A 12,793-nucleotide genomic window follows, 5' to 3' on the forward strand; every position below is an offset into this window, starting at 1 on the left:
TCATAGCGGTATAGCTTTAGTATCTAAAGCCGACAGTTTGGCGAATTTTGAAACTCGACTATAATTTATAGGTCCCAGCTGCGGGACCCAAAAAACGTCTGGGAGAGAGTCTATGAGGGCTCACACGTTAACGATTTTGGATTCGAATTGGTTGACGCGAATCAACAGATTGTGGAAGAATTTTCACTTGTACCACACACGTTGTCTCTAGTTGCATGCCTACAACAGTTCAGGTTGAGGTCACACACAAACAGGCTACAGCACATTAAAGTTCAAAATTGACCATTTTTAAGTGCCATTTTTTAATTAGTAGATTAATATTTGTTGGCAAATAATACATTGTTGGAAAGGTACACATGTCTTCTTTCAAATGCTGTGTATACAATTATTAACTAGTGAAAAAATGGGCATGTGATTCATAATTAAAGAACTATTTGTATGTATCTTTGCGATTAAAAGACATCTTTTTAATAATTAATCATAAATTAATCAAAAGAACAATGATTAATTTTTAAATGTCGAGCGGCATTTTTTGTAAGAAATATTTTTTGTTTATTATTTTTATTTATCATTGACAGTTGTCTGAAATAAAAGTTGAATTGAATTGAATACAGGTAATACAATGTACTATCCTATGGACTATTAAATACATGAACGGCGCCCCCGTGAATTTGGTGGAGCTCGTGACTGGTCATGCGTAAAATTTATTACAAAGTTGTGTTTTTTGAGTTGATGATTGCGCAGGCAGTCAAAAAAAGAGATACTAAAGCGAAATGGCAGAAAAGTCGGAAGAACCGAAAGTGGAATCAGATTTATCGTTTAGAGAGTAAGTACACTTCATTTAATTACACTATGTTAGTATGAGATTTTAATAATGAACTGTGTATTTTTGTATAAATTGAAATGTTTTCATAATCTTCGTAAACTAAAGACTACCTACCTAGGCCTAGGCTAGTCTAAAGCTAGCCTAGCTAGAGCCTAGCTAGGAGGCCTTAGTTAGTACAGTAGCTAGCTATAGCCCCGGCTATGTATGTAGGCCTAGTAGGGCTAGGCAGGCTACACGATTACGGGGCCGCCTAGTTGCTTGGTCCGAGTGGGCCTAGGCCTAAAATGTAGGTAATGTAGGCCTATTGCCTATACTAGCTAGGCACAATTGGCACACTGTGTATACATGATCGTTCGACCAATGTAAACAACAATTTAAAAGTGCAGCAAACTTGGTAAATGGTATTTTAGTTTAGGGCTAGCCAGGCTATTGCTGCTTGCTTACCATACCATCCTTTTATACTTATATTAAAATTAATAATGAGTTATTTTGATACTGTAACTTGTTAAGATAGGAGCTGCCTCCTCATTTATTTTGTATTATGTGCTAATTAATGTACCAAGAATTAATGAAGAGTAGTTACAGTATGTCAAGTACCAGATTTTGAATAAACCTCAACAAGCTCTCACTCCCCGCACCAAGACTCTCAAATCTAATTTTTTGGGAGTTTCAAGTCAGGAACATTTCGCCTGTGATCATTTCGACCCAGCCATCTAGGGCATTTCTTCCTATCTATACTTATATAATGGGAATCTAAAGCCAACAGCAAGCTTAAACGGCGCTAGTTCCGTTTCGCACCTGTTTTTATTTCGACTTCCTTTTGACTCCAAATTGTTAAGCAACTTATTGTGAATACCACACCTTAAAATTGGGCCTCATAAGTACTTTTATGAAGAACAATCACATAAAAGGTAACAAATATTAAATCCTTAAATTGATGATTTTACAGACATGTTTCTCGCATAGCGTTCGCGAATTTAGCATACTCGAAGTTCAATATTTTCGTTTCTATGGAGCGCCAAAAGAGCAACAACAATAGATGGTTAAAAACTCAGTGGAATGCGTCTTCTTTTAATGCATTTATTATTGAAATACACGTTTAATTTTAATATATTTTGTCAATAAAAATGCTGTAACATTTTACTGCTAATAATTTGCTGTTTTTAAATAGCAACCAACCCTAGGCCTAACTAAGAGTAAGACTATAGACTAAGAGGAATATTATCAGGTATACCCCTACAGTACATGTAATATGATGATGAATTTGTCGATTTTCATTCCTAAAAGTTCCTGCAAAAACCATGTACAGTATCCAGGGAAAAATTTCATTTAACATTTTCTTTAGCAATATTGCTAATCAAACTGATTTTTTAGTCGAGAAACATAGTTTTGTATTGTATTTTTTGCTACACGATATCAGAAATGTGTAGCAATAAGGATGTTTTGTATAGCTTTTTGCTATGCTACACTGGCGAAATTATGGGTATTGCTAAACACCGCAAACTCCCGCAAACCCCCGCAAACCTCCAAAAAAACATAGCAAACCCCATCGAACCAACACTACATGATTCAATCACTTTTATGTTGGTTCGATGGGGTTTGCTATATTTTTTTGGAGGTTTGCAGGGTTTAGCAATCATTTTTGACCAAAAAATGATGTTTTACCCCAAAAATAATTAGTTAACAGTAAAAATGTATTATTTTTTTTACATGGATATACCCAGTGGGTTGTACACTACATGATTCAATCACTTTTATGTTGGTTCAATGGGGTTTGCTATGTTTTTTTGGAGGTTTGCGGGGGTTTGCGGTGTTTAGCAATACCCGAAATTATTCCTTGGTATCAACAGTAATATTTTTGTTGCATTGACATTGACAAAATATGATAAAATTGAACGTAATTTTCACCAATAAATGCATTAAATATACACAATTTACTGAGTTTTTAGCCCTCTATTATGATTGCTCTTTTGGCGCTCCATAGAAACAACAACATTGAACATGGAGTATGCGAAATTCACAAACCGATGACGTGTGAGAAACACGTCTGTAAATTCATCAATTTAAAGGATTTATTTTTTACTTTTTGTGTGATCTCCTTCGTAAAAGTATTTTTGAGGCCAAATTCTAAGGTGTGGTACTCACGATAAAGTTACTTAACCAATTTTGAGTCGAAATAAACGACAGGTGCGAAACGGAAATAGCGCCGCTTAAACATGATATGTGTAAGTATTACAGTACATCTTTTCCTACATATTATAAGTTGGTGACCTGTTGTAATAAACATAGTATTATGTATCAGAATCAAGGTGAAAAACTTGGTTGGATTCACTTTCTCAAAACCATATTCAACACTATCTAACTAAAGAATGTCTTTAACCTCTAGAAATTGATTTTAATGTTTAATTGTAATGATATCACTCAAATATAATCTTTTTTACAATGAGCATGCCTTCGCACGGGGACAAACGTGCCTTACTGTACTTAGGTAGACCTAGGCTGATCCTCGTCTGACAGAACCATTTCAACTGTACTGTAGATAACTGATGAGTAGAGATCTATAATACATTCAATATGGGACGTTGCAATATGCTTAATTGACAAATTAAACATTAGAATGTAACAAATGAATTGCGTTTGGCATGTCATGTTAAACTACTGTGATAATAAAGGATTATTTAAATTAAACAAAAGGTTACATTGAGTATGTTTGTCAGGTACTCTATGTTAATACTATGGTTGTAAGTACTGTAGTTGAAGTGGGTATACTCAAGTACTGACAGTATCTTCAAGTACTAACTATTTATTAAATATAGTCATGGTATTTTACAGTACTGTATGTGGCAGATTTCAAAGCACATAATTTTAGATCTAGTCTAGATCTCCTAATTAGCCTACATATTAACTAAAAACAATAAAAATACAGTCCAAATTGTACTGAAATTGTAAAATTAAAATCTAGTATTACTCCATAGGAATTAGTAAAAAATACTACCGTAATCATTGTGCTGAAAACATGGTATGGTATCAGTAACGCTGTATAAAGGCAAATTTAAATGAGCGCTAATCTTGCACATCAATCAAGTCGAATAAAAAATTATGGCATAATATTTTGAAAAAAATAAAATCTGTTTCTTTCCTCTTAAACCCCTGTCTGTTTCGCTTTCTGTGAAAATGGCCATAAGAAATAAAATACTGTAGATTTTATACTTTTTGTTTTCTGCTTACTGTTAGCACACTGTTACCGCTCGTCTGTGTAAATTGGCCTTAAGGCCCAATTCTACAGAAAATTGAACCTACAGTATTCACTGAGAACTGTACCTCCTAAAAGAAATATTTGAAACTTAGTGCCATCACATAGCATCAAACATTTGTTAGAGGATGTTTAAATACTCAAATCAATCAGGAACTGTTACCAATACAGTATCATTTTACACAGTAGATTATGCAAACAATAAATAAAATGAAATTAGAAACATGAATAAATTTAGCTTTTGTAAAGTGAAGGTAACTCAGACTATTCGAATGGTTATTTGGACTTTTTCTGTGTTAATTTAAAGTTTAATTAACGTTTCAATGGTGAATTAGTACAAAATACATGTAGTACCTTTTAAATTGAAAATTATCCTATAAGATGTGGACATACGTAATCCTCAACCAATTGACAAATCGTGGTCTCTGGTAAGTTTCTATTTTTAGTGTGGGCATCTATAAAATCATTGTGATTATTTGATTTAAATTCTGTATAGATCTATTTTCAGATTCTGTTTTTGTTTATTTTAGTTTTTTTTTGTATTTAAATAATAATATTTAAAAAATAATACATACTGTAGCTACCATTGCATGAACAGACAAAATTACTAAAAGGCAACCAGTTGTTCCAAGCCATCCACTAACACATTAGTTTTAAAGCTCAGGTACAGGCATGAATTTTAAATATAATCTGGTTAATTGTACATAAATCAAATATTTGTAACAGAAATCAAGATGAAAAAACATGAATTAACCTTAATATGGTCAAATACAAAATTTGGCAAAATTCTGCCATAAAAACCAGAAAGACTTTTTTTCAGTAGTTAAGTAGTTTAACCTATTGTAATAACATGTCTGGTGACTCCCTAGAAGGTGAAAAAAGATGGTGGATATACGGTGGATAATTTTTGCTATACCATGAAAATAAAAATCTGAAGTTGAATAAAAGTACCAGAAATGTAAAATTAAAGTTATATTACCTATATTTAGTCATCTGAAAACATTTTTTACCACACCATTTATTTTTCATAGCATTTTAAAATGCCTCTCTATTTACAAAATGTGTGTACAAAAGAATAGAGATTTTACTGCGTAATTTGAACTATCCCCCCACTGATAAGAAAGTGCTTATTTTCAACAAGCTCGTGTAACACAAAAAAATCCAACAAATTATGAAACATACAGTACAGGGAAACTATTGATCGATAATTATTGGAGTGTATGATCAATAGAAATGGGCTTACTGTAAATAGGCCTACTGTAAACATTTATTCAAGCTAAAAGCCTACAACTTTACTGTACGGTATTACAATAGAATTTATAAGATAATTTAAAACAATTGAGGTACTGTTTTACACTTTTTTTTGTCTATTACTAATACTAGCCTACATGGTTTAGGCTATATCTTATGTTCTGCATACCAATTTATCACCATACTGTATGCAGTTTCTCTTTATCCTTATAATTCTATCATCCTATAATATTTGGTCCTAATTTGGTCACGGTCATTGAATTTTATTAGATTTCCCATTCTAGATACTAGGGGAAAATGTTCAGGAGAAAAACATCAGAAGTGTGTTCCCATCATTTTAATATTTATCACATTTTACACTATAGTAGCATAACAAAAGTAGAAGTATTAGAAAGAAGAAGAAAATCATTCTTTTTTTTTCAATTGTATTATTTTAGTGAAATTGATCCTTATGGATTCAGAAGATCTGCAGATTTTGATTATGATTCATATGAAGCCTTTATGTCTGACTATTTAGCAACTTTAACAAGAAGAGCCATCAAATGGAAAAAAGTACTCAAAACAACAAAAGCAATATCAAAATCAAGAAAAGGTAAAAGAATCAAAGTTCTTTACATTTTTGTTACTGATATGATTGAATAATTATGATCATGATGTACACATTATACGCATACAGTATTCCAAATGATGCTTTCACATTACAGTATTACCCTGGTTATTTTTATCAAACACGTGTATAAAAATATTCTTCCATAATGTCGCCAGTAATCAGCACAGTCGGTGTTGACCTAACCAGGTTCCCATATTTGTCACCCTTGGTCGAGGGAGGAAAATGTAAGTTACTGTAAAGTCTTGCCTAATATATGGACACAAGCAATGCAACGAGCATGCATATGACTCAAACTCACGATCAGAAGTCCAACTTCTAACACTCTCAAGAAGCTCTTAAATCTTAATACCATATTTAAAAAAAAGGAAGTACCTTGCCGTAATTACACGCTTCCCTCAATCATTCGCCAGTGGCAAACATTGCTCACTCAATTAAGAAATGACAATCTCTCTTTACTCGGAAAATTTAAAAAAAAATTGAATAATGAAAAGTACTAAAAATTGTACTGAAGTCTGCGAGTGCAATATTCACATGGAAAATCAATGATTGTTTTTCTAAATTTAGATTATTGATACAACTTTAAATACTAATGCAAATTTGATTACATAATTTATTTTATTCAGTCATCTCTGTGAACTCAATTAAACTTGCCATCTGGAATTGTACTTTAAATATAATATTGATATTTTAATAATAGTCATACTGTAGTGTATGTTTATTTTGTGTGCGTGACACTTATGCATTTCATTTTATTAACACTTTCACCGCCAGGCATTCAATAAAGGAAGTACCCCTCACCGCCAGCCATTTTAGATAAATTTACCTGTTTTTCAAAGCTCATAGCAAGGGTGTTTGTAATCAGAATAACATGCAATATACACTCAAATAATGAGATAGAAATAAACTTTCCAATGGTACCAAACACTTTATTGAAATAAAACTGTAATACCACATAATTGTACAAAGAACTTGGCTCACTTTTAGCACTTTAGGCTCAATCGGAGAACAAAGCAGAGATAGGTTTCACGTTTCTCAACCTATTCTACAAACTAGCCTAGGCCAGGCTAGCTAAATTATCTCTTATTATTTATTACATTTTATAAACCAGATTTAGGTACAAATATGCAGTACCTTCATCATCTGGGGATAATAAATACTCATTTTCAGAGTCAGAGTCGGCAAATATTTCTGCAATTGATTCGTCCGCGCGCAGTAAGCACATTATGTTGTTTACGGATAGGACGCGATGTAGGCCAGCTGGGCCAATGGCACTAGGAGTTAATAAAGTATCAAAATATTTGCGGTCCAGATCGACTTGGATGTTGAAATTTCTACATGCGGTCCATATATACCTGATCTAACAAATTGTGCAATAAAAAGCCAAAGACGAAAATTTCCGTCTTTGGCGGTCTGGCGCTGGGCATCGAAAGACGGAGATTTCCGTCTTTGGCGGTGAAAGTGTTAAAAGACATGTGGTGCGTTTCATCGTACGAAACCAAACAATTTTCTAACTGTTTTTTTTGTTTTGAATCTATCATATATATTATATGCAAAATATAAATAAAAAATAATAATATTGATATACTGCACGAAAAAGTCATATCCACCCTTTTGGAAACAGTTGATGTTTGTTTGTCTTTGTGGAATAATAGTTCTGGCAAAAGAAAGAGAAAGCTATTCATAAACTTGTAAAAAAAAAACTGCATTCCATTTCAGTACCAGCAATTTAAGATGCACATACCGGCTTATAAAATAGTTCTCCGTTATGTAAGTAGACAAATTAAAAACAAAAATCAAAAATATTGGCAAAAGCATTACAATAAAAATTCAGAAATTAAGACATCTACTGTAAGCATTCTCGCATTGTTAAAGTATTATTGCTGTGCGAAGTAATATTCTATAAGTTAATTCCACGTTTATTATTACATTGAATGGTAAAATATTTGTTCGTGCCATGCCTTTAGCATTGCAAACCTCAAAGCACGTCTGGGAAAAGAGTGTTGAGATGTATGCAGAGAATAGTCTGTAAGACTTGTGTAATTAGTACAATGTTTTCATTTTGCCTGTTTCTTAAATTATTAAATAGAATATCAATTTTAAAAAAAGCATCAGCATTTTAATTAACTCTTACAGTACATCAAAAAGTTGAGCCACGTTTTTAAAAAGAAATATTTCTTGTTTTATTCTTCAGTGAAACGATATGTTAGAAAGGGCATTCCAAGTGAACACAGAGCTGATGTATGGATGACGGTTAGTGGAGCAAGTGGACGAATGGCCAATAATTCTGGCCTTTATCAACGATTACTAAATGGACCCCAAAACGAAACTCTCTGTGAAACCATTAAAATAGGTACAGTATGACCAAAAGAAAAATATTTAGATTAGTGATAAAGTATTTTAAACAATTGTGAAATTATGTACAAATGACAATAATGTTTGTATTGTACTGTACATTTGAATACTGTTTTTATAACAAAGAAAAAAACTCTGAATATGATACTAAAATGCTGATTCCAGTATACATTTTTGAATACATAATATCATTGACTTCATACACTCAACGGGCTGCATTGTAGAATACATTAGTGGTGCATAACCTAGTCTTTAAACTGTGTACCTGATGTGATTCAGATATTCGATGGGGTGTATGGTAGCTCACTTTTTGAGCTGTGATTGTGTTAAAGTCGACTTTCTAGTTGTAATATAATAACTCTATGATTATAATACATTTTTTTTAAAGACCTTCACCGAACATTCCCTGAAAATATTTTCTACTGTAATGATGCTACAAACAGTAAACGTCCGTCCTTAGAAAACGTTCTGACCGCGTATGGACATCACAACACGAAAGTAGGTTATTGTCAAGGAATGAACTTCATCACAGCTCTCATGTTAGTCATTGTCAAAGATGAGGAGAAATGTTTCTTTCTACTTGATGCCCTCCTTGATGAACTGTTGGAGCCAGGTTCGTATTTATAAATTACACAGTTGAGCCATTTGTATTAAGCGGACACTTTTGGCATCAGAGACATTTTTCTTACAAGAGGTGTCTGCAAATGAAACTTATTTGAAGAATATTCTGTACACTGAAAAGTTTATATAGGCTGAGTTTACACAATTGTAAGCATGTTTCTAAGCCAAAAGAATCAGGACACCCTGATTGTTGATTGTAACGAGATAAACAATGACAGTTTTTGTAGAAAGTCACACAGTTTGCATATAATTCTCATAAAATTCTTTGTTTAACTGAAAATCACTACACAGTCACACAGTCCGAAATTTGTCATGTCAATTCTGACCTATTCTAAAGCCAGACGGTCAGAGAGCCATTAAAAACTTGAAATGAATGAATATTACTGACAGAGTTTTCTGTTCTCTGGAACTAAAGAAAAGAAGTATGTGGTACAATATATAATTTCCTTTAAAAAGGAAGTACAGTAAGTAGGATTAAGAATTTTTCTCATGTACTGCAACCATCTTTGCCATTTTAATCCAGAAGATGTAACATCATGTAAAAAGATATTCTCAACTTTGGTACATTTGATAGAGGTTTATAGAATAAAATTCCATGAGCAAATTCTAAAGGTGAATATTTCTTATGAAAAAACAGGTTATTACTCTGAGGATCTTATTGGTACTAAGGTAGAGCAAGGTGTTCTAATGGAGTTACTGAAACTGAAGATGCCAGAGATAGCTGCTCACATTCTGAAGCATGACTTAGAGTTGTCACTTCCTACAACTAAATGGTTTATATGTCTCTTTCTTGATGTATTGCCTATTGAGGTAAGTTATTATTTTCAACAATTTTTTTTTAGTTGAGTTGCCATGCAGTAAGGCGATGAGTACCATTGTCATAAAATCAGCACAGTGTCCACTCGACCATAGTTCTGGTGCTAGAACAAGTCTTCTCAGATAAGGACTTAAAACTGGAGATCAAGTGTACAGTACACATTGGCTCAGTGCATGTTTCAGAAGAGTAAGGGGTTACTCTGGTGTACTTGTCCATCTCAGCCCCTGGCCTTGTGAACAGACGAATTGACGCTATTTCTTGGCTACTCAACACAAAGAGACGCTTGATAGATGAATGTACAAATATTGTTGTTGTATGTGACATCCACACTTGTGTGCAATTCAGACCAGTTACATTACATATTCCGAACATTTCACAATTTTTTACATGTCAATACATGGAATAAAAAATAAAATCTGCTTTTTAAAGTTGTATAATTTTATTTCCACAGACAGTGCTCCGGATTTGGGACTGTATGTTCTACGAGGGGTCAAAGATCATATTCCGTGTAGCTTTAGGTCTTATCAGTCGCAATGCACAAACAATTATGAAAGCAAACAGTTTTACAGCATTGATAGAAGCATTTAGGGAATCTACTCAGAGTTCAGCCAATTTAGACTGTCATGAATTCATGCAGGTAATAACCCAATACAAATTACTCTTACACTTTTTACAAGGAAACATTAAACATAACATAAAGCTTACAGCAGTCTACTATAACAAAGTCTTGTTTAAAACTGTTGGGAGAAGTTTGTGATTCCTGTCTAGACTAGTACTGGAGGCTGTCATTTTGTCTATCTGGACAAACACATGACTGCAAAGAACCCAAAGAATGATTCACAAACTAGTTTGTCAAAATGGTGCACTGCCTAACTTCTGAAACCAAGTTTACAGAATCTTTTTCTTGCCAAACTCTAGAGTCTTTCTTCCTGAGTTTTTAAACAAAATTTTACTAGTGCAGACTAGGCTTCAGTTATGTACACTGTTGTATCCCAAAGACGTCCTTATAAGGTATGAGCTGTGTAGAAGTAGTTTTAGATCTTCATTGATGTTGAAACAATGCTTGACACCTCAGGAGATGGGAAATACTGTATTGTCGATGGTGTGGGGTCAAAAGGTTATAACCTCCTTTTTATTAGCAAGAGATCATTTTTGGCCAGAACGAACTTGCAAGCTGCATATGTGCAGGAGACTGCTTAACCCCAAAGTTGTATATTACAGATCTACTCTAGGATCTGGACAGCATGTTAGTTTATTTTTCAAATTATACCTGAATAGAATTTTTCTAATATTGTTATTCCCCACAGAAAATTGAAATTAGATTTGTTAATGTTTATAACAAAAAAATAACAAAAAAAGTAATATATTTTTACTTCTTTTACAGCTTGCCTTCCAAGATTCACTCACACGAGATACAATAAACAGATTAAGGCAAGATGTGAGAGATAAGCTTCAAAAGGAACAGTAACATCAAGTTACAGAATAGTAAAATTATATATATTCAATACAACCAGTACCAGCAACTATGTAGATTGCATTTTTATAAGAAAGTCATTGGAGAAACCCTATTTTACACATTAGGTACATTTGACAATTACTGTTATGAAAAAACAAAAATATACATTCTTTTTTTTCCAAGCCATGAGCCATTCATTTCAAATTTTGCAGTTTTTTATGTTTTTTTTCTTCCATTTTAAAAACTCTTGCTTGTACAAAAGGTTTGTCACTTTCTCTATGTAATAGTGAAAATTCTATTCAATCAGTTTCTTGTTTTTTAAAGCAATTGTTGTATTAATTGTATTTCTACAAAATTAAATTAACTACAAACTACAACTCCTAGGTTGTGCAGTGGGAATTGCATGCATGAGTGATTTCACAGCAACCTCTATTATTTTCTTTTATATAACACCTAAATAAATTCCTGTCATTTGATTGGACGATTGTGGGTCACATGGCGTGCAATAGTACGCACTATTAAACGATCGTTTAATAGTACTTTTTGAAACATTTTTGTGTACGAAAAAAAAAACGTCTCGCGGATCAAAAAAAACCATAATTAGCTTAGATAAGTTCCAATTGTCTGTCGAAGTTTTGCCTTTCAGCCAAGCTAGTACTACTAGGCTACTAGGTCTAGCCTAGGCCATGCTAGTATTAGGCTAGACCTAGCCTAGGCGTGTTAGCCTTGCTAGGCCTAGGATTGTTTGGTCGTTTGTTGACATAATTAACACAAAAGTAGGCGTGTTTACGAAATCCATATAAATATAACATTTAATATAAAATTATTAAAAACCAAATGTTACTGTTTTTAATCAATGTGTGTGAATGAAATGTAGTAAGCTTTGGCTAGGGCTACCTTTTATTTGATTCAAATAACTAGAATTTATTTAGATGTTATATAAAACAAATAATGAATGTTTTGTATTCGTGTAATGGTACAAATAATGGCACTTGGTGAATGATGAAAGGTTATATAAACTCGGCGTTGCCTCGTTGATATAACCTTTCATCATTCACCTCGTGCCATTATTTGTACCATTACACTCATAAACATTCATTATTTGTATATTAGCAAACATTTATCAACCAATTACAAATGAGTGCTGTGGTTGGCCAACCATATTGGTTCAAGATGGAATCCAACATGTGATCTATCTGTATTCCAAAATGATCTATTTTATGAATATTGCTGGTTACTTATGGCACGTTCAGGCTTAAATAATGTATCCAGTTAAGTTGGTTACCTACCTACCATTTGGCGATTATTGGTCTATGAAGCCCTTAGCGGGTAAATTCACTAAACTCATAAACTAACTAGGCCCCTAGAGTTATGTTCGATTAATTGAATTCACTATGAAGCTGAATTGCTTACATTTTGTTTGGTGGCATGTTTCGTCTTTTATATGTTGTAAAGTGCAATATCTGTAATATTGTAGTTAGAAAAGAGGTATTACGTGATAACAGATTTCCTACTACTACTCCAAATGTTCAGACCAAAATATATAATAAAGAATTTGGCTTTTCTTAATAGAGTTGGAGAATCAATCATTTTTTCATAGAAAAGCC

General features: G+C 33.0%; 1 protein-coding gene across 1 annotated transcript; it reads left to right on the plus strand.

Moving 5' to 3' along the window:
* Positions 1-769: 769 nt before the first annotated feature.
* Positions 770-11,760, plus strand: LOC140049166 (growth hormone-regulated TBC protein 1-like). The gene is made up of 7 exons (XM_072093985.1): positions 770-826; positions 5,768-5,922; positions 8,132-8,290; positions 8,681-8,905; positions 9,551-9,723; positions 10,182-10,367; positions 11,115-11,760. Exons 1-7 carry the CDS (start codon positions 774-776, stop codon positions 11,196-11,198), a joined length of 1,035 nt encoding a protein of 344 aa, XP_071950086.1. The 5' UTR covers positions 770-773; the 3' UTR covers positions 11,199-11,760.
* Positions 11,761-12,793: the final 1,033 nt, after the last annotated feature.

Source organism: Antedon mediterranea, chromosome 5, assembly GCF_964355755.1.
Source record: "Antedon mediterranea chromosome 5, ecAntMedi1.1, whole genome shotgun sequence".
NCBI lineage: Eukaryota > Metazoa > Echinodermata > Crinoidea > Comatulida > Antedonidae > Antedon > Antedon mediterranea.

Coding starts and splice junctions, on each gene's coding strand:
- LOC140049166 (XM_072093985.1), top strand. CDS start 774: ATGGCAGAAAAGTCGGAAGAACCGAAAGTGGAATCAGATTTATCGTTT. Junction 5,923..8,131: donor AATATCAAAATCAAGAAAAG/GTAAAAGAATCA, acceptor TTTATTCTTCAG/TGAAACGATATGTTAGAAAG. Junction 8,906..9,550: donor TGATGAACTGTTGGAGCCAG/GTTCGTATTTAT, acceptor ATGAAAAAACAG/GTTATTACTCTGAGGATCTT.